This window comes from Motacilla alba, chromosome Z, assembly GCF_015832195.1.
Source record: "Motacilla alba alba isolate MOTALB_02 chromosome Z, Motacilla_alba_V1.0_pri, whole genome shotgun sequence".
NCBI classification, from domain to species: domain Eukaryota; kingdom Metazoa; phylum Chordata; class Aves; order Passeriformes; family Motacillidae; genus Motacilla; species Motacilla alba.
Genome location: NC_052046.1, coordinates 1,377,227 through 1,404,417, shown reverse-complemented (window position 1 = coordinate 1,404,417; position 27,191 = coordinate 1,377,227). Strand labels below are relative to the sequence as shown.

The 27,191-nt window shown below is 42.4% G+C and overlaps 1 protein-coding gene across 9 annotated transcripts in view; it reads right to left on the bottom strand.

Annotated features, from left to right (window-relative positions):
• The window catches only part of DYM (dymeclin), a 209,227-nt gene that overhangs the window by 71,143 nt on the left and 110,893 nt on the right, over nucleotides 1-27,191 (bottom strand). For 5 of the 9 annotated variants that reach the window (XM_038125822.1, XM_038125824.1, XM_038125825.1 and 2 more), the window contains one exon: nucleotides 22,191-22,355. The exons of the other annotated variants lie outside the window; for them this stretch is intronic. In XM_038125822.1, the coding sequence (XP_037981750.1) occupies nucleotides 22,191-22,355 (165 nt within the window). The remainder of the gene's footprint in view (nucleotides 1-22,190; nucleotides 22,356-27,191) is intronic. 9 annotated transcript variants of the gene reach the window in all.

The window sequence follows — 27,191 nt, the reverse complement described above, 5'->3', positions numbered from 1 at the left end:
CTTATTTCAGATGACAAGTGACAGGACAAGCAGAAATGGCTCAGGTTGTGCCAGGGCATTTAGTTTGGATATTAGAAAAAGTTTCTTCATGGAAAGAGCTGTCCAGCCCTGGCACAGCTGCCCAGAGCAGTGGTGGAGCTCCCATCCCTGGTGGTGTTTAAAAGCCATGTGCATGTGGCACTTGGGGACATGGGGCAGTGGTGGCCTTGGCAGTGCTGGGGAGGAGGGTTGTACTCAAATTTAGAAGTCCTTTCCAACCAAAACAATTCTATCATTTTGTGTCTAGTAAAGTTGAGCTGTGCAGAAAGTGCCCCTGGCATTCTGTGTGAAAGATTTTGAAACAATTACGGAAATGCACAGGTGCTAAACCAGAAAACATACTTCTCCATTAAATTCCTGAAAACTCATTTATTCAATAGATTTGAGAAGACTGATTTGACCAAAAAACCAAAAATATGCAAATGGAGAAAGGATGCTTGCTTACCGAGTATTCTACAAGACACCATAATAATAATTAAAAAAGGAGTTATTAGAAACTTAGCAATCATTACATGGGCACAGACCCCTTTACAAAGGAGGCTGGAGCCAGGTTCAAGGTGCAATAAATTCCTATTTGCACTGTCAAAGCAGTGACAGAGAGCAAAGAAAAACTGGCAGGAAAGAAGACAATTTTAATACCTAGGGTATTGATGAGATGAGCCTAGACTGATGGTGTAATACAAAGAAAGAGATGGAAGCCTGTAAAAAAGGGGCACGGATAGAAACAAACTGATGACATTAGCAGAGGAAAGTCAGATCATGTTATATGACAGCAAGAAGGGATAAGGATTTGATTTCTCACAATTCAAATCATTACTGAATTTATAAAGGTGAATTTTCATTTATCTGAATATCTAGAAATATTCTATATGCGCTGAGTAAAGAACTACTTGAGGACCAAAGCACCTCTCCACAGAATTTACTTGAAGTTTGGAAATTTAGATGTTCTGATTTTTTTCTGCTCACTCTCCTAGTTCAGAAGTGCTGCAAACAAATTGAACAGCACCCAAACACCAAGCACTATCTGGTAATGGAGAAAAACAGTTCCATGGATCAAAAAATGTGAGGATGAATGATCTCAAACAATTCAGCAAAACTCTATGCTGCTTTTTCTCACTCTTCCTATATACACGCCAAATGTACTATTGTTCTCTATTTTAAAGACTCAAATATAAAGCCCTAAACATCAAAACCTTGCTACACTAAAAATACTCCTTTTGAAAAAAAGGATTGTACAATGCGACAATCATACTAGAAAAAAGCTCTAAAAATATTTTATTTTCAAAATCTGACATCTAAAAGTTAAACCATACCTTGATTTCTGTATATTGTAAGGAACACTTCTTGGGTTTGACCTATTTTTCAGAAGGATTACAGCAAAACAAAGTGTGTGCTGTGGCACAAGAACTCTAGACGTGGACATGTCCCAGCACAGACGTCTCCAAGCAGACAACCTGAGATGCCCATCTGGTTGAATAAAGGTCTGTGAAGGGTCATACCAGACATCAGAACAAAATAAATGCACTGTGCTGCTCCACTTGAAATACAATAAACGCATTGTCCCATAGACCTGCACGGGGGACAGGTTGTAAGCAAGTGCCTGTCTGTGGGCAATGGAGAAGTGCTCTCTGAGCACTTAAGGAACCCAGCACTGGGAGAAATCCATTTAGTACAAATAAATGCAGAGAAAAATCCCTAAGTCCCCAGTGCTCATGTCTGCTAAAGAGCCCTTGAGGTATTCTGCACTCGAATTATCCAAGCTACAATGGCACATAAATAGAAATAAAGAGAGACAATAGCCATGGAGAACTCCAAGGCCTTTGCAGGGCCATTTACTCCATAGAAGGGCACTGCTCTTACTTATTTCAGACCAACTTTAAAGACTGGGAGACATTTAGGATCCCAGGAAACAGAAGCTAACCAATTAAAATATGAAACAACAGAATAAACAGAAAGTAAGAACGCACTTTATATCTTTCTTTCTAATCTTGTAAAGTGAAACATGACTAAATTCTGCTGAATAAAGTTTACTATATTTACTGTTAGGTCCATCTGGCTTGTGGAGATGATGTGAAATCGAGAGACTCACAGTGTGCAGACTCCACAAACATCATGGATGTAAATAACATGGTTTGCATGGGCCACACTGATGGACAAAGAGGGTTCAAGAGATCAGGAAATGAAAAGAACTCCCAGACAGTACAACATTCACACGAGGAGGGTATTGCCATGTTCTGATTTTGCTGGACAGTGATCAGACCTTTTTCTGCTTTTCATATCTTGTGCCTTCTTAAAAATATAACTTTGTGTCCCCTTGGAAACAGCTGTGTGCTGCAGGTGGCAGCTACTTCAGGGTAAATCCTAAACTATAGAACCTCTGAGTGATTTGGGTTGAAAGAGATCTTAAAGTTCATCCAGTTCCAACCCCTGCTATGGGCAGGGACACCTTCCACTATCTCAGGTTTCTCCAAGCCCTGTCCAACCCAGCCTTGGACACTTCCAGGAATCCAGGGGCAGCCACAGCTGCTCTGGGTACCCTGTGCCTGGACCTCACCCCATCTTTTAAAAAAATAATTTCTTCCTAATATCCAATCTGAACCTGCTCTGAGTGTGTTTAAAGTTGTCTTGTTGGTAAAAAGTCATTCACCTGAGCTGCTCTCTGGCATCACAAATGGTTTTAATGCAGCCTGGGTAAGAAAATTATTTCTATCCCATCGCCCTGTTAAACAGCAAACATAAAAGGCCACTCTTTTAATTCTACAATCCTAAACTTGATCCTAATAAATTATATAATTCAAGATATCTTCATGACAAAATATCCCATTAATTTTAAAGAGTACCCTTTTATCTGCCCCTTACATATGAGCAGAGATCTGTTAAGTCATGTGCTATAAAGCCTTATCAAATTCTGCCTCACAGAGGATAACATTATTATTTAGAATATTGTTATACTAAGTAGAGAAACAAGAAGTCACCATACACTTGTAGGTCTATAAGCAAAATCAGAAACAACTCAGAACAATTAAGGGAGGCTTTGCATTAACGAACAGGATTTCCTGCCAAAATGGAGTTAGAAAGACAATGACACTGGAAACAATATGGAAGAAAGGAATTTGATGTGGCAAGACAAAAGTAAATATTTACAAAATAAGCCAAGAGTTTAATTTCCAGAGACCAGGAAATGTATTTTTCAACTGAAGGCATAAATTGTTCGGCATCTCATGGCCACTTTCCAGCCAATGTTGGGAAATGGATGCTCCTATTGCTAGAGAAGTAAAAGGAACAGAAAGCAGTAAATTCCTTCCCCTGTATCATGGTACAGATCGTTTCATTCCCCTTTTGTCTGGCATGCCAAACAACATCCTTGTAACTCTACTCACAGGGCAGGGGTGGGCTAGGACCTAACTCTAGGTTGTACTGAAGTAGAAACTCAATGGGCAGACTGTAATCTACCATGGACTGAATTCCTGCACACAAATCCCAGAGAATGTGATGATTTTGACTTGACAGGGCAGTGCTTTGCTCAGCACCATCTCTCTCTTGTACTTTTCAAGAGAGTGGCAAGCAGGAAACTAACTTCTGAAAGGCTGAAAGCTAAGGAAGGAAAATCAGTGCAGTCCAGTATAAACAGAATATATATTTGCAAAGCTCAGATTAAACACAAGGCTTACTCTGAGCTAAAAATCCTCAAACCTGTTTTAGATGTCTCAAGGTATGTATGTAATTCCTTTCAATGATCCCTGCGTTTGTCCTGTTACTTTTTTATAATATCAAATGGGCAGAGCCCACAATATTTCTATTTTATCTACTTGCTCTTAATTCAATAAGGGAAAGTGTCTCATAGCTGCTGAGAGATGACATTTGCCTTGAATGAGGGCAGAACTCTGTGGGCGAGAATCAGAGGAAATTGCTGGAGAAAGCATCCTGAGCAAAACTCTCACCCAAAACCTTAACAAAGAAATAGCAACATGAAAATTAGAAAGACACTGTTGTGTGCAACCTAAGGTCCAAATCCCTGTCCTTTAAACAGCTTGGATTTGGCACAGTTCTGCTCAAACACGCTGGCTGTGCAAGCACATTTGTATGTATTTGTATGTATTTGGGTGCTTGCTACACTTGGAAAGAGAATTGCTGTGCCCTCTGAACTCATTCTGACAGGAAAGAATCTGGGTCCACTTTAGGAGACAACAGACTCATTCTGCAGGCAGAAGGTCACAGGGTATGGGTGTTGCTAACAGCCCTCTTTGTTCTAAGATTGAAGCAGAACATGAGCCTGGAGCCCTGGTTCAGTACCCAGAGCCCTCATGGCGCTCACCTCTGGCACCACCCTGTCCTTACACAGCCCCATGGGCTCAGCGAGGGTTTGGCTTTTTAGTGCCCTGGCACATTACAATGAATTAATTGCAATCTCCTGTGAAACTTGGAAATAATCACAGAGTCATAGAATGTTTGGGTTGGAAGGGATCTTAAAGCCCATCCCACCCCCAGCCCCCTGCCTTAGGCAGGGGCACCTTCCACTGTCCCAGGCTGCTCCAAGCCCTGTCCAGCCTGGCCTGGGACACTGCCAGGGATGCAGGGACAGCCACAGCTGCTCTGGGCACCCTGGGCCAGGGCCTGCCCACCCTCCCAGCCAGCAATTCCTGCCCAATATCCCATCTGGGCCTGCCCTCTGGCCCTGGGAAGCCATTGCCTGGCTGCTGGCCCTGCAGGCCTTGTCCCCAGTGCCTGGGCAGCTCTCCTGGAGCCCCTGCAGGCCCTGGCAGGGGCTCGCAGGTGTCCCTGGAGCCTTCTCTGGTGCAGCTGAACAGCCCCAGCTGTGCCAGGCTGGCTGCAGAGCAGAGGGGCTCAGCCCTGGCAGCATCTCCGTGGCCTCCTCTGGGCTGGCTCCAGCAGCTCCACGTCCTTGTGCTGTTGGAGCAGGGCTGGGGCAGCTCTGCAGGTGGGCTCTCACCCGAGCCCAGGGCCAGAGGGGCACAATCCCCCCTGCCCTGCTGCCCACGCTGGGGCTCAGCCCAGGGCAGGGGGGTTCAGGCTGGGGCAGGTCCAGCTCTCCCCCACAGCACCCCCAGCTCCTTCTCCCAGGGCTGCTCCCTCTGCTCACCCCCAGCCCTGGTTGATCCCAGGGGTTGCCCTGACCAGGTGCAGCTCCAGAGCTTGGCCTTGTTAAACCTGAGATGTTTCCATGGGCTGCTGCTCGAGCCTGTCTGGATAATGTGATACCAGATATTGTACTGTGAATTTTGAGTTCATTATCAACTACCATACCCACAGTCCTCTTCTTTGTTTCTTCAAAGGTATTTCATGCCTGGCATGATTTATTCAGAAAGGAATGCGTGAATAAAATTTGAAAATTGAAATTCTGTATGTACTAGTTTGAATACACATCTTGGTAATTGCAGTTTGTGTACCAATAGTGAACATTCTATGGGAAATTCCTGGCCAAGGTATAGGGGCAATGATTAAAATTCAGCTCCAACTTCAGCTTTATCGTAGTGCAGCTCAAACTATGTATTTTTTTATGTCTGGAAATTTGGTAAAATAAGATATTTGAGCCAAAATCACTAACATGATATGGATGGAGGTACTCCATTGAGGGAGGTGGTAATACATGCAATATATTATGCCTTATGCATATTTTACATTAAAAATTGGCTTCATCAATATTGGAATTTGACTCAAAGTTCAGGAAGTAATAGATTAAGGTTTTATGAAAAGTTTTAATTCACCATCTTGGTTTCAAAAGTGAAACATAATCACTAATTAAGTGATTGTTCACTGTGCTTTGTTTATTGAATTTAGAGTTATTCACTGGTTTGGGGTTTTTTTTACATTGTCTTTATTCTTTGTGTGGCCTCAGGCACACTGAACACATGCCATCTAACTTCATCCAGAAGACAAAAAATGCTAATTTCCTTAATAACTGTTCTTTTTAGAGCCCGTGTACTCATAAAAGTTCTCAGTGATTCACAAGTGTTCACAGTGAAAATACAAATTATTTATAAATACAGATTTGGGAAAAAAAAGATTGCTACCTACTATAAACAATTACAAAAGTTATCCACAGATATAAATGTGTTATCTTTTAATTTTTTTTTCCTTTATGGGGCACTGGAAGTTTAGAAATGGACTTCTTGTTATGCAAAAGAGAGTCCTTGCATCCAAAATTATGTTTGGGAGAACATCTTAGCTGTGACACATTGTGAGGTTTGAATTTTTGGTCATTTCTTTATTGTCCTTAGCAATGGCTTTATTGTGAAGTTGACTGGTCCAACTGATTTTCTTTATTTCTTAAAAAAAAATGTTTTCAGTTGGTTAAAATTGTAGAGGTTTCATGTCAGTAGGATAACCAGACTGTAGTGATGAGGGAGAGATAGCTAGGGGCTTTCCATGCCCACTGGCACTGTGGAGAGAGAAAGATGTGATCAGGAAGGACAACTGGCCAAAGACAAGGTCAGTCCATGAGGAAAGCAGTAAACTCCTTCCTGTGGAGCAAACAGGTCAAGGGGCCCTTCGGACAGGGACTGAAAGAAAGGAGGGAGAAAGGAGACAAAGGCTTAGGACAAAATTAGTATTCTCTGTCTGCAGCTTATGATGGGTCCCCTAGGGGCTTGTTTCTTGTTCTGCTTCAACACCAAAATTCAAGTTTAATGATGTTAGGTGACAACCTGCCCAAGAGAAGGCGCTGGGGAGAGCTCAGAGCCCCTGCCAGGGCCTGCAGGGGCTCCAGGAGAGCTGCCCAGGCACTGGGGACAAGGCATGCAGGGCCAGCAGCCAGGCAATGGCTTCCCAGGGCCAGAGGGCAGGCCCAGATGGGATATTGGGCAGGAATTGCTGGCTGGGAGGGTGGGCAGGCCCTGGCCCAGGGTGCCCAGAGCAGCTGTGGCTGTCCCTGCATCCCTGGCAGTGTCCCAGGCCAGGCTGGACAGGGCTTGGAGCAGCCTGGGACAGTGGAAGGGGTCCCTGCCATGGCAGGGGATGAAATGAGATGAGGTTTAAAGTCCCTTCCAACCCAAACCACTCTGGGATCCTATGACCAAGTGTATGCACCCACATAAAACACCCACACCTTCCTTCCATGGTATTTGTTGGAAATACTCCTCCTCTCTGCAAACAGCACTGATGTGCAGATCAATACACTTTCCAAGAGATGAAATGCTTAAACATTTTCAGAAGCACATGAAAGCATACTAGTATTTGAAAAAAGGAAAAATACAATAAAAACAAAGGATAATGCCAAATAACATAACATTAAATAACGTAACATATCAAGTGTTTTTCAGTACAAGACCAAGATTAAGTTCATTATCTATTACTAAACACATGCTGTAACAACACAGTACTTGAAAAATATGTATCTCAAATAAAAATTGTTTACATCCTTCACTGTAATGTCAACATCATCCCCTTTGAAGCATTTCTGTGAATTTCTGTTCTTAGAAACAAACCTGCAAAAGGTAGCCTGTCACAAATAAACCACTTTTCAAAGGAAAACTGAGGTTAAAATAGATAGGAAATTAAATATAGGTATTTTCATCCTGAAAAATACTGCATCACCGAAAGAAAACATTTATCAAGAGTATTAAATTTTTTATAAGGGATGTTAATATCCAGTCAGAACCCAACTGCAGTGAATGCTGGACAAAACAAGGGATAATGAAGCATTTCATAAGAGTGCAATTCACTATGGAAAAAGCTACAGTTAATGACCTACACGGAGGTTAACTTGGCTTTAGGAAGTCCCAGCCTGCCCTTGCCCAGTTCCCTGTAAATGCTGTGCCAACATCCTGGGAAATCAGCCCATAGCATTTTTTTCAATTCTGTTATTTAACATTTCTCTTTTATTTTCTTTATTTCTCTCTTCTTGGTAGCTCCAGCCTCTCAACAACACCCATGTCCTTTCCTATGTATGTCTGAGAGATAATGCCAGGGCCTTTCACTTGCTTCCTTTTCCATGTATCTTTATTATGAACAGTAAAGTTGACCTCCCTAACATCACATCCCAAATTAACAGTGTTTAGTGATTTTCTCTCCCTTGTTCTATAGCTCATAAGAAAAAACCCCTAAATTAAACAAAATAAAAAAACAAACAAACAGTGGGGGGAAGCAACCTGCGAAGCATCACTGGAGGGATTTAAAAGCTCTGTGAATGTGAAACTTTGGTGACCTTGGCAATGCTGGGGGAATGAGTGGACTTGATACTTTCAGAGGGACTTTTCAGCCTAAATGATTCCATTAAATGTAGAGCAAGGACCTAGAAAGGTTAAAACACAACTCCAGGGAAAAGCATAGAGGTATCAGGAATATACCACGGTCTCCAGGATGTACAAAAGCATTTAGAAATACACTACAGCTTGAAATGCTCTGAACTACTCATTGTTGCAGGAAGATGACAATCTTGGAATGGATAATTTGGAAGCCTTTAAGGAAGGAAAAATGTTTGGAGTGCTGAATTCTCCCAGCTTTTGTCTCCACCACCACCACTGTTCTCCCAAACAAACATGTGTGATCAAAATCACCGTAGCTCACAGCAGGAAAAGGTTTGTCAGCATCCTGAAGGATCCCCGGCTTGGACCGTCCCCTCATCTTTTATTAAAATATTTTCCATATCTAGCAAAAGTCACATCTTACCCAAGTTTCACAATCCAGCCTTGACAGAGATGAAATGCAACCCTGTTTCTCCACTCTAGTCTGCCTGTCAATGTTTTCAATTTTATTCTTCAGTGAAAAAGGTGTTACAGACAATACCAATGAGATCTAGAAGTGTCACATGGGCATGAATAGCCCCTATTAAGAAAAAGCAGATTTTATTTAGATAAAGCTTTAAAGTTATTGTTCATCACTTTTCAGTAGGAAATATGTCATTATTTCCCACATACACTGTCATCCAAAATTACCTTACCCACTGCTGAACCTGTCATTCTGAAAAAGAGACTATTTTATTGCCTTCAGACATCCTCAAGTCTCAGAACTGGTGGGACAACTAACAGAGATTTGATTTAATTATTTATTTCAGCGCTCTTGCAGTTGTGCAATATTTTTCCATCCTAAAAACTAACATGATAGCTTTTAAGTCCCAGTCTTCAAGCTGCACAGTAATTAAATTTACATTGTCTTCAATTTATTTGGAAATTAACCTCCTTCCCACAGAGAAAGAGGTTGAGCTTTACCTCCCACTCAGTTTTATAAATCTTATTCTGCTGTGTAATTCTTTCTGCCTCTATCAATCTAAAAATCCTCCTAAATTCCAAAACATTGCCCTCCCGAAAATGCGCTTTTTAAAAAGGAACATTTCTGCGATGTTCCAGGTCATTCTTTGTTTTCCCCAAAGTTAAGACAACACTTCCAGGAACTGACTTCATGATGATAAAGCAAACACTAACAACTTTAATATTCTATACTGTACAAAAACCAAGTACAACCACCATGGGTTGGGATGTTAATTCCGCTCCCACTTGGGAAACAAATGCTAGGCCATAGGATCAAACATAAACTGCATTTCAACAGGATATTCAGAAGAGACACAGTAACAGTCTTTCTAGGCATGTACAAACATTGTTCTGAATTTCAATTTATCCAGGTGACAGAACCACAGAATCATTTAGGCTGGAAAAAACCTCAGAGAACACAGAGTCCAAGCTGAAGCTGACCTTGTTACCCAGCTCAAAGCATTGAGTGCCATGTCCATGCCTTCCTTGGACACCTCCAGGGATGGGGACTACATGGGCAGCCCCTTCTAATTCCTGATCATCCTTTCCATGGCGAAATTCCTCCTGATGTCCAGGCTGACCCTCCCCTGGCCCAGCCTGAGGCCATTCCCTCTGCTCCTGTCCCTGTTCCCTGGGAGCAGAGCCCGACCCTCCCCGGCTGTCCCCTCCTGTCAGGAGCTGTGCAGAGCCACAAGGTCCCCCCTGAGCCTCCTTTGCTCCAGGCTGAGCCCCTTCCCAGCTCCCTCAGCCTCTCCTGGGGCTCCAGCCCCTTCCCAGCTCCGTTCCCTGCCCTGGACACGCTCCAGCCCCTCAGCGTCTCTCTTGTCCTGAGGGTCCAGAGCTGTCCCCAGCACTGGAGGTGCCTCAGCAGATAGACAGATCACAGATGAGTTTTCCCAACCCTGGTGGTGTAATCTGAAATCTTCATTCAAGGCCAAAACTATCCCGGATACTGAAGCAATTTGTAAATGTGAACAACTACACAGACAGTATAAAGACTCTCAAAGATAAAATCAAGGTAATCATGGTATTTCACAATTAAGCCAAGTTGTAACAGAGTGACGAAGTAGAGACTAGATAAATGGACAGGGAGGTGGACAGAAACCTGGCTAAACTAAAGGGGTCAGAGAGCTACAATCAGCAGAACAAAGTCCAGCTGGAGCCCAGCCAGAAGTGGTGCACCCCATGTGTTGGTTCCGGAGGAGGCCACGGAGATGCTGCCAGGGCTGAGCCCCTCTGCTCTGCAGCCAGCCTGGCACAGCTGGGGCTGTTCAGCTGCACCAGAGAAGGCTCCAGGGACACCTGCGAGCCCCTGCCAGGGCCTGCAGGGGCTCCAGGAGAGCTGCCCAGGCACTGGGGACAAGGCCTGCAGGGCCAGCAGCCAGGCAATGGCTTCCCAGGGCCAGAGGGCAGGCCCAGATGGGATATTGGGCAGGAATTGCTGGCTGGGAGGGTGGGCAGGCCCTGGCCCAGGGTGCCCAGAGCAGCTGTGGCTGTCCCTGCATCCCTGGCAGTGTCCAAGGCCGGGTTGGATGGGGCTTGGAGCAGCCTGGAACAGTGGAAGGTGTTCCTGCTCATTACAGGGGGTTGGAGCAAGACAGCCTTTAAAGATCCCTTCCAACCACTCTGGGATTCTGAGACCAGTGTTTTCCAACAACTCCACTGATGCCCCAGCTGATGGGGCAGGCTGCAGCCTTGCCAAGTTTGCAGGTGATACAGAACTGGGAGGAGAAGCTCATGCACATGATGGTTGTGCTGCTAGAGGGACAAGGACAGGCTGGATAAACACTCCAAGAGAAACATTGTGGAAATATGCAGGGATGTATCATATCCTGGGTGTTGAGGGTCAGCCACACACAGTTTTGCAGCAGCTTAGCAGCAAGGGCCCCCATGTTCCTGGGGAACACAGAATTGAAGGTACACCAGCAACTGACCCTCACAGCAAAGAAAGCCGTGGGCACCTTGGGCTGCGTGAGGCACAGCACCACCAGCCCACTGAAGAGGTGATCTCCCCTCTCTGCTCAGCACTGGGAAGCCTCACCTGGAGCGCTGGGACACCAGCAGCAGGAACATGCACACACCACAGCATGTCCAGCAAAGCACCACAAAGATTATAAGGGGACTGGAGGGCCTCATATGCAAAGAGAAGCTGAGAAACCTCTGATTAGCCTGGGAAAAAAAGGCTCACAGGGGTCTCAGAAAATACAAATATCTGATAGGTGACAAGGTGGTGTTACATCATAGGTAGGACTTGATGACCTAAAGGTCTTTTCCAGTCTAGATGATTCTGTGATTCCGATGGGAAGGTCTAGAGATGATGAAGCCAGACACACTGATGCCCCGAGAAAGGACAAAAGGAAATGGGCCCAAATTGCAATACAGGAAATTGCATTTAACCATAAGAGAAAAACCACAAGTTACACAGAGAGCTTGTGGAGTCACCATCCTTGGAGATAATAAACATCAACTGGATGTAGCCTTGGGCATACAGCTCTTGGTGACCCTTCCCTTGGACATGAAAATCTCCAAAGATGCTTCCTAACCAGGCACTTTGATGATTCCCTGAAATCACGGAGCACAAACATTGAGCACAATTCAATAAACAACAAAATGCAAGGCAAACTGTCTGCTGGGAATGAATACCAAGTCAATGTAGAAACCTGTAAAGCTACAACGGCACTATAAAGCACTCTGGGAAATACAGAAAACATACTTCAGGATAAAATCTAGCAGTAGCAAGAGGATGGCTTGTTGATTAATTACAAGAATGCAGTATTGGAAAGATCTGATTTTATTTATTAGGTTGCAAGTTTTTAATAAACACCAATTTTTATTTTTTGCCAAGTGAATGTCACACCAAAAGCAAGGACTTGCATTTTTTTTTTCACTCTGGTGAAAAAGAAAATATCCATGTTGAATCCCCTTAAAAGTCTTCTGCAAAACTGAGGAGCAATCACTGAACTTTCACCACTGGAAGTCAAAAACTCTATCACACTACTGCTAACACGTCCATTAGAAATACCTTACCATATCTTATCTGTAAAACTAGATTTTCCTCATTTGTAAAACATTCTGGAAACTAATACAGAATACAGGCAAAATGTAATACTGCACATCATGCACCTAGAAGTATTTAAAGTAACCAAGTGCACAAAGCAGGAACATTAAATGGGAACTTTAAAATCTTTCATTAGTTACATGTATTGAACCAGTTTTCAGCTAGGCTGACGCCCCAGAAAACTTTTCCAGCAGAAGAAAAGCCAAATGCTAATCATTGTCCTGGAGGTTACACTGGAGCTAGAGGATTAGTCATCTTTGGAAACCAGTTGTGGTTGTTCTTATTTTCCTCTCCCACTGCTTTTTCTGATCTGTGGCTGCTGCAGTGGGAGCATTCTCATCAATGTTTTCTCATAAATTCAGCTTACAAACACGAAAGAACAAAACCACTTAAGAATAGCTCACAGCTCTCACCCCCTACATCCTGCTGCAGAGTGGGGATCCAAAAACTCTTTACACAACTTAAATCAATCCTTTGGAGGATTGGAATAAAGAGCTGACTAAATTTTCCCCCCTAGCCTCTCTCTGCACTTCTTGGTCAAATAGGCTGTGGTGAGAAAGGGCGATACCAAAATGTGAGAAGACATAACAGTTGTTGTTTTCAGATGTTCTCAATAGGAGCCAGAAATTAAAAGAAGGAGTCATTCTTACAGTGTTATTAATTCTGCAAATCTGGAATTGTTTGGGTCACTTAGGTCAGTATGAATGGATCTGGATGCCCGTTTCCAAATTTTCAGGTGTTACACTTTCAATAAGCAGGTCAGCAGTGTTCCCTATTCCTTTCCTCCCCATCCTGTTCCTGCCATGGGAGCCAGGCCAGGTCTGCAGGACCCAGCAGCCTGGGGGCTCTGCCTCTGTTGTAATGTGCTTATGACCCCTCACTGGTGGCACCTGCCTCTTTGATGGAGAATCATTGATTTAGATTCAACAACTGGGCAGCTAGGAGACTACCCAAAACTACTTCAGAAGGAGAACCATGAGGATGATGCCTCTAATCACTTATATTGTTAATCAAATATTTTTTAAAATATTTTTTTAATCAAAAGAAGCCAAACTTCCAAACTCATGATATCTACAGCTGTAGTTATTTAGAAGAATATAAACCCTCAGGTATTTTCCCCTGTGGCTCCTGTGCAGAACATCTCTGCAGCACATATCACAACATCTGGTTTGAGACAATTTGGGCCTACTGGAAATCACCCAGTGAAATTAGGTTTCACTATGTAAGGATTATCTCCTGGACTCATCATTTTTAAACTAACATAACCAGCCCCACATCAGCAGACCACTCAGATATCCTTCCTATGCACATCATCCCACTAACCAAATTATGTTTCAAGTGAAAGCCTTCCATGAAGCTACGAGTATGTTGTGAGGTTCTCTCACTTTTACTGCACTGCTGATTCTTGGGGTTATTGTATAAAAATAACTGCTGAATTAAAATTTTATATATTTTATGAAGTGGGACACTTTGCATCCAACCTTAAAAGCATAAAACTTTAAACCTCTTGTCCTCCACATTAACAAGATTAATTTCTTGCTGCTTCTGTTCTTCAGAGTCCTTGATCAAAATTTAAAATTTCCTCATCACCACTGTTCATATGCACGATTTGAATCTCTCAAGCTCATCCATTTCTGTCTCCAGGAGACACCTGCAAAGATGTTTGCTACACCGTTCTTCTTGTGAATCATTTGTTACTCAAGGTTTGCAAAGTTCTTTGCATGTTTTAGTACTGAGGGTACTGCCCAGCCCTGGGTAGACACCCAGATCTCTCTCAGGAGACCCATGAATATGGTTTAAACATTTAGTTCTCAACTGGTATCAAGATATAGACACTCCTACTTAAAAGGGGAAAAATATATACATTCTCCTTCAGGCATTCTGACTGGAATATCTCAATCAAAATTACCAATTGTGACAACTTTAGCTGCTGTCAATACTTTCTTTAATTTGAGAAATTGGAAGACGTTTTGAATCAGTAACATATGTTTGTTATTTTCTAAGTGAATAATTTTCTATATTTAGGCATTAATTAAATATTTTACTTTCACTAGTCCAAGTTCACGCAACGCTATTTGGGAAATCGAAACAGCCACGAGTGCATCACCTAGATGCAGAAAGCCAAGAATACCAGCAGGGCACTCCCTGCTGCCAGTGGCACTGACTTAAGGAAGCTGCTGGAGAGGTGCACCCAGGGAAGTTAGCAAAGACTACAGGGGGGCTAGATCTCAGCGAGGCTTTTCAGTCCAAGGATAAAACTGGCTGAGATGAGCATAAATTGTTTCTCCTTTCAGCTACAACCTGTTTCAGTGTATTCTGACTGACACGCATTTTGTTAGCATTCTCCTGAACTCTTCAGACAAGCTATGGCATTTTTCTCCTTTTACTCCCAAAACAATAGCTTATTTACATACTTACCAAAGAATAAGACACCCTCCCAATGCTGATTAAATGCCAGACGTTACGTAGGAACGCAAAACCCCCGGACTCTGAACATACCGCTACAATGGAAATGTGTGAAAGTAATTTTGTTCCAGTTTCATCTCATGGGAATGTGGGCTCATAAGCATCCAATTAAAAATAATTCCGACTGATCGAGATGTGTTTTAGCTTCACATGAGAATGCATCTAGAACATGCCTGTGATAGATTTTACCAAGGTGGGAGGAATAAAGATTATTACAGAGAAAGAACCTCACTCTTGCAATTTTTCCCCATTCAATTTCATTCTTTGTACATGAGAATGTAGAGCTTTGGCAACCTGTGCTGTTTTGTACTATTTGGGTCAAATCACCTGGGGAACCTGAGAAGATATCATTTTTAGTGAGAAGATTCCAAATCAAAATGCAGCCTTTTAAAGCAATCTGTAAGGCAAACAAATGAACAAAATCCTTCATGGCAATCTGCCTGTAACTTCCATTTTTTTAAGCCAAAAGAAGCCACTTTGATTCACTCATCTGACACAAGCCATAGGAATTCCCTCAGCTACTTCCTCCTTCAAGTCCAATAGCTTTGGCTGGACTTGGACATATCTTTTAGGAGAACATCCAATCTCATTTAAAAATTCCAATCTAGGGAAATCCAGAGCCCTTGTTATTCCAGTGACTCATATACCATGTAAAAAAAGATAGACCAGTCTCAGCTGGGTTTGCTTTCCAGCTACTGGAGTGCATTGTACTTTTGCACAGGATCACAGAATACCCTGAGCTGGAAGGGACCCCCCAGGATCACCCAGCCCAGCTCCTGCCCTGCACAGACCCCCAACAATCCCACCCTGGGCATCCCTGGCAGTGCTGGCCAAAGGCTCCTGGAGCTCTGGCAGCCTCGGGGCCGTGCCCATTCCCTGGGGAGCCTGGGCAGTGCCAGCACCCTCTGGGCAAGAACCTTCCCTGATATCTCACCTATTTCTCCCCTCACAAATCTTATTAATGAGCCCCCTTATTGAAGGATTTATTTACCCTTAATCGTCCAAATAATTTAAGGAGCAAACTCATAAAAGTGCCAGAGAGTACTTCTGATTTCTTTCAAAGTCGACCTGTTCCTCTTATCTTGTACCATGAGCTTTCCACCAGCTTTATGAAAATACACCTTGCTTTCATCAAGCTTAGACAATTACATTTTTATATCAGCAATCTCTCCCCTTCACTGATCACTCTTTCCCTAAAAACTACTTTTGATACTTAATTTTAAATAGGGCAGAACCTAACAAATCAATGCAGAGGGTTTCCACTAGACATGCACCCACTTGATAAGCATCCAGTTCAAATGTATTTGAGACCTGCAAGCCAGGCACTTCTTCACCCAGTGGATCCCCATACCATTGATTTTATATCTCACTGGTTTCTTGATCACTATGCTGTGCAGTACAAAGATAAATAATCTGTAATAGAATTATTTATAAACAATTCTGCTCTGCCAAGTCACTCGATGTTGAGTGTAAAGTGATCCTTCCATAATAAACAACTCCAAGCCTTCAATAAAATTATGAACAGCTGACCAAAAATCACAAAGCAATAAAATATTAAGTTATATTCATTCAACAGGCCTCTGACCTTTTTTTTTTTTTTTAACTTTTTTTTTCCCCCAAAGGAAAATGATCAAATGAGCTGGATTTTGGGGAAATGATCCACACCAACACAGCAGCCAAAAAAAAAAAAAAAGCCTCATCTCCTGAGCTGTGCCCCCAGCTCAGAAACTAAACCCCACAAACCATCTTGCATGGAAGCTCAGAGAACAGAGTTTCCATAGAAATCTACAGGCCACTCTAGAGAAATCTCAGCATATGAGTATTAACAAACCAGCCTGAGTCCTTGAAGAAATATTAATGCAGTTTGACTGTCTTTTTTTCTTTTGTCCTTTTCACTTGTTCCTGCTTCTGTTTACTTCTTAAGTGATTTAATAAAGTTCTGTCAGCTGTTCCATGGTCTGCCCAAGACTGAAGTTCAAAATACACCATAACCACTGAACTCAATGACTATTGGTTGACAATTACAGCGACTCACAGCACTGGGCAGGCATTGAAAATAAGCAGTAAAACTGTGCATATTAAGCCCAGTAGGAAAAAGATAATCTTTGAGACTTCAGGTTTAACACTGGTAATGGAAGCAGTTAGAATTTATCAGTGGCACAGCATTAAGACAAAAAAAATTGTTCACTGTCACCAAAATGTACCATTTTCAACTCTGACACTAAAAGCTGGAGATACTATGCCATATGTTTCAATAAAAATAAAAATTTCCCAGTCCACCATAATGATACTTTCTGATAATGCAATGACACTGCAGTCCCTGAATGGTACCAGTCCAGCTCCCATCAGCCTCTCAGCTTGGCAGGATGCTGAGCAGAGACCACTGAGTGGTGTTTGGAGGAACAAAAAGGAAAAAGAGAAGGAGAAATATCATTGCTAAAATGTCAGCTTTGGAAGCAAAGTGCAGAATCTTATTTAAATATCCTGCAGAAAAAGAATGTTTTTATTCAGTATTGTAAAAAAAACAAACAAACAAACAAAAAAAAACCAAGCTTGTTTATTTCTGAAAAGTGCTTAAATCTACCAATTTTTTACATGTATTGGAGAAATAAATTTTTCTTTAGGGAAAAATATTTCAAACTATGCTATCTAACATTCCAAAAATAGCCTGCTTCCGTGATAAATGAAGTGAAGCCGGTTCTTGCCTGTGACAGATCCAGACTCTGCCATCTTCATTACTCATACTTTTAATTCTATGACAAATGTGGGGCCATTTATGAAAGCTCTGACAGGTTAAGCTCACAGTGAAGTAAGGATCAATGTTTGTCCTATCCCTGGAAATGTTCCAGGCCAGGTTGGACAGGGCTCAGAGCAAACTGGGATAGTGGATGGTGTCCCTGATCCTGGAAGGGGGTGGAATGGGATGAACTTTAGGGTCCCTTCCAATCCGAAGCATTTAATGACTCTAAAGAAGTCTGATGCATTGACTATTTTACTTGCACTAACGTAGGGTGAGTTTTTCACCCTAACTCTCTAAAAACTCAATGGCAACATATGCTCAGGATTATTGCAAAAAAGAATTCACATCTGTCAAGCCTCATTTGAAAGAATATGAATTGCTGCACATCTCCACATAGCAAATCCAATTAATCCAGGCAAAAGCCACTTAAGGTTCAATAATAAACATGTTTGCCTCATGTTTTTCCCCATCTTCCTTTCACAGGCTAAAGTCAAAGAAAACACGTCAGAGTTGCAAATGCTTAAGCTGTTTTTGAGGATGACACCCATACACCTTTCCTGCATGGTCAGGTCAGTAATCCATACCAGGACACAGGACTGGGATCCAGGCTCTGTGCCCCAGCACAGCTCGCACTCCAAGGAAAAAGGAACTGGAAACTGGGTAATAAACTCAAGTTGGCTTTAAGCAGCCTCTGAGCATCAGGTTGCAGCAACAGAACCATTTCTAGTAAATTAGCAGCATTTCTCAGAGCTAGCCTCCAAGGCCGTGATCTCGCTAAGGCGGCACATTCTTAAATGGATGTAATTGCCTAATTCCACTGACTCTGATGGCATGGGAGAAGGATGGCTGCAAAGCTCATTCTCCAGACGCTTCAGACAATGCCAAAACACTTCTGAAAGGGAGCATTATGATCTTATGAGATACATTTTGCTGTTTAAACAAACCTAGCATTAAGTAATAAAAGATAAGCAAAATGGGTAAACTGAATGTCAATTTGATATCGTATTTCTTGGTCTTTTTTATCTGGAAAAAGACCCCCAAATTTAAATTAATCCATAATAAATTTCATCGCTGCAACTTTAAGGCATATTTACCCAATTTACAAGGCTCAGCAAAACTGTATTTCCTGCTTTCACACACAGTGTCAAGCTTGCTATGAAACTAAAACTGTCCATAATTTGTTCAGCATCCCAGAACTAATCATTGCTTGTTAGCTGCCTCTTTGCTAGTACATGCACTAAGCCAGTCTGCCTTCAAAAGCAATTTTCCCGAGCTTGACTGCAACCCAGAGAGGTTTAAAACAAAACAGGAACACACACGAGCATTAAAACATCACACGATGAATATGAAATGAAAAAGGAAAGAGTAATAGTGGCAAACATATCTCACATCACAAAACACAGTTGCTGCAATAAAAATACATAGCAGAATTATTAGATATTAGGAATTCTGCATTACAAACCCAGGGTTGATATTTATGCTATGCTAATGCTGTGCATAATAAAATGGGTATTGAACCCACTATGTTTCTAGAATTTGCAAGAGAAGAAAAGCAACACTGGCACTAAATCCCTATGAAAGCTGCCTGGAAAACTGGTGCTGTGGGCTTGCTCCCTGTGGGATAGCAAAATATGTGCTATTTTGCATTCCCCCTTCCCTGCTTCAACCAGTGTTGGCTGTCCAGTAAGTGTGGGGTGTGGTGTGCCTGTGCCACATCACCACCAGGTTCTCACACACATCCATGGAACACTGAAACCCTGAGAAACACAGAATGGTTTGGGCTGGAAGGGACCTGAAGGACCATCTACTACCACACTCCTGCCATGGGCAGGGACACCTTCCACTGTCCCAGGTGGCTCCAAGCCTCATCCAGCCTTGGACACTTCCAGGGATGCAGGGGCAGCCCCAGCTGCTCTGGGCACCCTGGGCCAGGGCCTGCCCACCCTCCCAGCCAGCAATTCCTGCCCAATATCCCATCTGAGCCTGCCCTCTGGCCCTGGGAAGCCATTGCCTGGCTGCTGGCCCTGCATGCCTTGTCCCCAGTGCCTGGGCAGCTCTCCTGGAGCCCCTGCAGGCCCTGGCAGGGGCTCGCAGGTGTCCCTGGAGCCTTCTCTGGTGCAGCTGAACAGCCCCAGCTGTGCCAGGCTGGCTGCAGAGCAGAGGGGCTCAGCCCTGGCAGCATCTCCGTGGCCTCCTCTGCGCTGGCTCCAGCAGCTCCACGTCCTTGTGCTGTTGGAGCAGGGCTGGGGCAGCTCTGCAGGTGGGCTCTCACCTGAGCTCAGAAGAAGAGGGATAGAATCCCTCTTCTCTGTTGCCCATGCTGCTTTTGAACATTTTTAATGCAAACATTAATATATTTGCACATAAAGTCTACCAAAATAGTAATGAAAAATGTAATTCTTTGATAAGTACAAAGACAGGCAACACCATATGTGGGTATCAGAGCATCGTTAGAGACCTCAGAGACCTTCTGCTCTGGACTAAAATTTATATTCTTTGCCAGGAATACTGGATGGAGGGTGGTGATTTATGAATCACCACAATTAATTATCCTCTGCCTTTAGTAATTTGTAAATTCCATCTCTCCTCTAAATGGGCTGATCACACAATAAAACACTGTAGTACTTAATAGAGGATGGATGCATGGATTCAAACAAAAAGCTTTTGACACCTCAATTATGCTGTTGTATTGTATTCGATGCTACTTACAGACTTAGACAGGCAAATTTCCTGACTGTACTTCTCTAATCATCCAATATCAAAACAACAAGAGAGAATTAGCCACAAAAACAGCTACCTCTATATTTTTACAGCAGTAATTTCTATTTCAAATCCTCTGCTCTCCTCCTATCTCAGAAAAAGATAACCTGCAATGAAAATCTGAGATTTTACAACCTCCCTGATTGATGTACTCTAATATACCTCAACTGATGCATAAACCCCATTTCAGAAAGTGATACCAGTAAAAAATTTTTCAATCAGTTGTGGTAAGTGGGGAGTAGCTAGATGAATGTTTTTGCTCTAAAAACTTCACAAGCTTGTTACAGGAAAACACATACAGTGTTATCAGTGCTCATTTTCATCCATAGAACACTTGAAAGATGCAATATCCATGGAGAAGCACTTAGTCTCCCAAGGGTGATTTTGTCAGCTCAATGTGTAGTTCTGTTGCTGTACAGAACTACCAAAATTTCATGGAAACAAGCTGGAAGAATTACACTATTTATTTTACATTTTCAGGATATCATTTCTACATGTAAAACATTACATCTGAAAGAAGATTGTAGTGTAGACTGCACTTATTATTAGTATTCATTTTTAAATAAGCCTTTGAAATCTCAGGCTTTTGACTACTTTAATACCATGTCCCTGTTCCAAATTAATCTGGAGAATGCCCCTGGGACAGCTAGATTTTCATGTCCTGTTGAGATCTTCAGAGTAATTCTCCATCATTATGTACTACTATAATTTTTTTTCTTTTGTACAAAAAGAGCTATTTCAGCTTGCATGCCGTATTTTCTTCCCTTGACAGTCAAGCTGGTTTTACTTATGTTTACTGTGTGGTCCCTTGCTATTGTATGCTGGCTTAGCTGGGAAGCTGCATTTCCACCCTGGATGCCTTCCATGTTCTGATCAATTTTGTCACGCAATTTTTTCCTTGTTTTCCCAAAGCTTCTAGGGACTAGGTTAATATATTTAATTATCCACAGCATCAACAATGAAATAGTAAAACTTTAATTTTTACTTGGAGTAAACAGCTAAGAGAAATCCTTTGGGTATGGCAAGGACTTACTTTTAAATTCACCCTTTTTACAGCTTCTGTAAAGCACCTATAATTCCCTATCACAAACAAGGATTTGGGGCTGATGGATTCTCATAATTCTTATTCTGTATAATTAAAAGTAATCGGACATACAAAAAAGGAGAGATCTTTAATTGTCCCAAGTAACAATCAATAGAAGATGAAATGGACTCAGCTTGTGTCAGGGGAGGTTTAGGTTGGATATTGGGAAAAATTTCTTAACCCCAAGGGTGGCCAGGCGCTGGCACAGCTGCCCAGGGCAGGGGTGGATTCCCCCTCGCTGGAGGGGTTTAAAAGCTGTGTGGATGGGGCACTTGGGGACAAGGGTCAGTGGTGGCCTTGGCAGTGCTGGGTAATGTTTGGACTCGATCTTGGAGGGCTTTTCCAGCACAAACAATCCTGTCATTAACTTCCACGAAAACTTCCTGAACTTGAGGCAAAAGCTCTATCATTTCTACTCTTGAAAAGCAAATTATATAGACAACGTTGCAAAAAAACCAATGGGTGTCAAGAAGTATAAGACACTTGCATGTAACCTCTACACCAGTTCCAAACAAACCATGCAACTGCAATGGAAGTTTTGTGAATCACAGCTCAAGTTCTTACGTCAAGGCTTTGGAAATGGACTAAAATACTTTAACATAAAAAGCATTTAAAGCTTCCAAAGGCCGAAGAATTTGTATTCTAAATTTAAAAAGACAAACCAAACCATTAGTAGACTCCATTTCTAACACACTTTTTAGAATATGCATCAAGGATGTCATAACGACACAAACCATCCCCTTAGAAATTAAAATTGTTCATCAGTTAACTGAAAACATGCACAGATCAGTCACAGGGCATGCAGCATGCAGTAAATGGAGAGGAGAGGTTAATAACCTGGAAGCATAGGATCTGAGAATGTGAGAACAAGTTAAAGACAAGAGTTCCTCTCCATTGTCACTGAGGGTCGAGAAGCAATGCTGCAGCGTAGAGCAGTGGGAGTGGGGGAAATACAGTTTGTCCAAGACATACACATATCTCCGCAAGTGGCGGCAGGTATAACTGAAAGACAAGGGTAGAGGGAGACAAAACAGAAAAGAGGTGTTTTCCTTTAAGAAAGCTAAGTCATGGTTTAACATCCCTGGCTTTTGTGCCAAGAGTCAATGGAAGATGCCAAGAAAGCAATGGAGCGGTTTGACATAACACAAACAGTTTCAAGAAACAGAGGGATCTGTTTGCCCCTGTGCCCACATGTTGGTTCTGTCACTGCTGCACGGGGAATTCGCCAAGTCTCACACATTAGACACAAGAATTTGGGCTTCTTTTGGGTGTCTGTGTCATTTCTCTCCCTCCTCCCCCCCTTCTTTTTGTTCCCGGTATCATCTTAAGAAAAGTTTATCTCTCTCAATAAATGCTGAAGACTGGCCCCTGGTTTACAAAGGTTACCTCTAAAATCAACCTAAGAACGTTCACAAAATTTTACTGCCTTCCAAGAAAACTGACAGTTGACTTAAAGGGGAAAAAAATCACACTGAGTTATTGGTAAGTGTGAACTGCTCTTTTAGCCTGGGATTACAGTGGTAGAGCATTCCTGTATTTAATTGTAGTTGCTCATATGCGATGCTTAATCATAACAGAGTTACTCAACTAAGACCTGGCCAGCTTTTCCATGAAGAACTACAGTCACTTCCATGAAGTAACTACAGAGCAAGCAATAAAACATTTAAAATTGATATTAAGCAACCCTGAATGCACCTGAGTAAGAGATATATTGACTATGCCTATGCACAGGATATCCTCCCACTCATAATGGAAAGGAAAATAAATTTATTAGTGTAGTTCACCTGCAACACACTGCCTCACTGGGAAACTCTGAGGCACATAGAAAATAGAACCTCAATTACCTTTTACTATAGAGTTTGTATAGAAAATACTTCACTGCATAATGGTGCACAGCCCAGGATGTGCCAAATATGATGATGTGATGTGATGATGTGTCTCAGTGATCTTACAACTTGACTTGGTAATCCTGCCAATCTTTTCCAGCCTTAATGATTCTGTGATTCTAAGTTGTCCAGAAAGTGCTTTAACCAGCCATGTATACTTTGAGACAAAAAGGTCAGTTCCTGATGGTCCTACCAGGCTCTGCTGTCCTCATCTGCAGCCAGGGGACATGGCTCTCTCCAGGACAGACATACTCATGGACTGCAAAACTGGGAAAGTTTCCCACGGAGGTTTATGAAATCAAGTCTCTTCTGCTGACTTTGCAAGAACCAACAACACCTGAACTCTAGGCTCCAGCACTCTCACCAAATCAAAAAGCCCCATTGTTTCATGGCTTCATAGGTGTAAAATTGGGCCAGGGGTTATACACCCAACCACCTGCAATTCACAGGCTAGTGTCTCTCTAAATCCCTACATGACGTAGTCATATGTGGCTGAAACACTTTTTCCTGAGACATTTTTGTATGTTGGGCAAAAATGGGACAAAAAAGAGTGCCACAACAGGTAATCGGTGCAGTCAGTGGGGCTACAGGACCAAAACTGCATCAAAACCAACACCTCCCTCTGCTTTGCTTTAAACAACACTCACTATTGGATTACATCAGTCCTATCTTTGCTCTGGAAGTTTAAGAACACAAGATCCCTTTTGGCACTTCATTTGCAGACATGATAATTGTCAGAAGATGAAGAAGCTTCAAGGATGCCATTTCATAAGCTTTCCTGCCTTTTCTGCCTTCCTGACCACAGCATGCTGTGAGCAAGGCAGGCTATTCTATTCACCCCATAGGCCAGGGATGGACAAGATAAAGGATTTACAGGGTACCATATTAAAGAAAACCCTCAACCCACAAGCCTGCCCTTCCACCTACCTGGAGAGGCCACATATTTTTTTTCTAAAACTAGAATAAAGAGCATAATTTAGAATGATGATGCTTTGAAGATTTAAATGGTTTCAAGTCCACTGTTACCATTTACTGAATTTAACCAGGCCTCTTACTAGAAAACTCCTTCCAGCTATTCAATCTTGTTAGATTTATCAAGAAATTGAACAGGTTTTCCATTGTAGAATCCCAGGATGGTTTGGGTTGGAAAGGACATTAAAGCTCATCCAATCCCACCCCCTGCCATGGGCAGGGACACCTTCCACTGTCCCAGGCTGCTCCAAGCCCTGTCCAGCCTGGCCTGGGACACTGCCAGGGATGCAGGGGCAGCCACAGCTGCTCTGGGCACCCTGGGCCAGGGCCTGCCCACCCTCCCAGCCAGCAATTCCTGCCCAATATCCCATCTGGGCCTGCCCTCTGGCCCTGGGAAGCCATTGCCTGGCTGCTGGCCCTGCATGCCTTGTCCCCAGTGCCTGGGCAGCTCTCCTGGAGCCCTGCAGGCCCTGGCAGGGGCTCGCAGGTGTCCCTGGAGCCTTCTCTGGTGCAGCTGAACAGCCCCAGCTGTGCCAGGCTCACTCTGCAGGGAAAGTGATAGCAACTATCTTTGACCTCCATCAACATTCTCCATAGATGGGAAGAACAACACTTGATCCCACAATCACAATCATCGTATTCAGGCTTAACTGATCAATGGGGTGAGGTGATGGTGGAGGAGGAGAAGTTTTGCCAAAACATCACCCAGAGGTTCTGGAGACACACCCAGGGTGACACGGTGTCAGTAGCACTGCCCTCCATAGGCCATTCCTGACTTGTCTACTGAGAAGTTTGACATTAAACTCACATCAAGAGCAATGCAGTCCTGTATCTCTGTGACTGCTCATAGCCATTTTGACCAGCAGAACTTACATCAAATTGAAGACTAAGCATTTATGTTATTAAATCCTCTGAAGTAAATCAGAATAAAATCAAGGCTTAAGAGCAGAGTTCCTTTAAGACCATGTACATTAAGAGACATTGCCTTGACTTTCACTGACTGCTTGTGGGTTTGAAATAAGCTTATTTAATCCACCAGAAATGAGGCTGCATTTCATTCAGCTACATCTACTTTTACATGATACTGAAATTTTTGTTCTCTGTATGTTTTATGCAGCACATTTCTTTTACTTTATAGCAAAAGGTGATCTTCAACTACAATGCAGTACTGAAATTTTTGAAAAACACTACTGCAAAAAATAGAGATAATCATACTTGATTTCAGGTATGTGTGTGTGTGTGCATGTGTGCTATTCAGGTATCTTGTTTGCTTGGAAAACAAAACTGTAGCTCACACTGTACTAAAATCCCACTTCAAAAGATTGTAATCCCCTCAAATAGAAAGTCATCTGATCAACATTTTGAATTCTGATACAATAACATGACAGTGTCCATTTCTAAAAGTTTAAAGGTAGAGTGTCTTGTTACAAAACTCTGTCAGGAAAATCTGGGTGGACTTGAATTATCCCAATCAAAAGAAGGCAATTATTCATATATAACAGTAAACTATCCCTCTATTTATGGTAATGAAAATAATACAACTCCTCTCTTGCCTTCTCACTACACAAAATGCACAGTGACATTCAAGAGAAGTTTAAATTATTAACAAAATTCCATATGCTCCGTCAAAACTTCAAGTTTTTAAAGTCCTTTGTCTTTAACAGCCATGAAAGCCACAGAACACAAAACTTTCAGATGCAAAGCAACAGAGGTCAGCATTAGTATTTTGGAGACTAAAGTGCCAGGATCCTTTCTGTCTGGTAGCTCCCCATCTCTCATACTGGATCAGTTGGGACCCTCTGTGGTTGCAGAATATCAGCTGGATGGAAAAGTAAACAAGGAAAACCAACAACACCTTTAACATACCAGAAGATACTCAAAAATGACAGGCATCATGGCAAAGCACTAAATTCAGTCTTTATAAAGTCAGAAAGCAGCATTTAGAAGGCTCCTAGGATTTAATCTCATAGGTATTTTTATAGATTTCTTGTTTGTTTTTCACTTTCTCTTTCACATTGAGGATGGAGAATTGAAAGAGACAAAAATTGAACAAAACACCAAAACCACCATAAAAATGCTCACTTGCTAACTATCAATAATGAGAATTTTGGAATAAAAATATACCTAAAGTAATTCAATACTGTAAGAGACAGCACAGAGAACCTGACATCTGTGAAGAAGCCTGTAAACTACCTGCTACCTAAGAATTTTTTCTTCTCATGTTTCTGGCATCCCTTAGTGATTCCTTCTCTGATCTTGCCCAGCAGCTGGTATAAATTGAGAGGGCAGGGAGGAAGCTGAAGTATTAGGTGGCAAAACAAAAAAAAAGATAAGAGAAAAGAAAAAAAAAAAAGAAAAGGAAGAAGACCCCATATAAACCACTCCATATAAAACCATTATCAACCTCCTAGAAAAAGGGAAAAAAAAGTGAATTTGCTCAAAGGGATAATTGGTCCTGCCTTTAAGTATCCCCAACTGTTCTTTTCTCTGCCACCCTGCAAGGGCAGCCTGTTCTCATCAAGAGGTGAATGTCTTCACCTGACTGCTGTGAGAATACTCTCACCCATTTATCCCAATCTTCCATAACCCTCGAGCTCTGGTCCTCTGCCTGAAAGCTTTTTAAATTTGTCTTGAACCAGAAGTAGTTAAAATCAAGGCTGAGACCCTCTACTGTATTCACTGCTCACTGCCTGAAACCCAGGCACATGTACGGGAAACATGCAATTTCTACACACATACAAAAACAAACCCAGTGTATCTACATTTATTTGCAATTAAGTGCAGATTTGATGAACGTAAAGAAAAGTTTTATTTCCTTTTTCTTACTCCAGTCACTAAAGGTATTCTGATGACAGGAGTTAAACGAGAGCATCAAAGACACACTTTAAAACTTATGGGAGTTTGATGTGGGGAGCTGGAGGGAAGGCAGAGGTTGCCATGTGAATAGAAGAGAATATTTTCAGTAGGAAGGGACCTACAA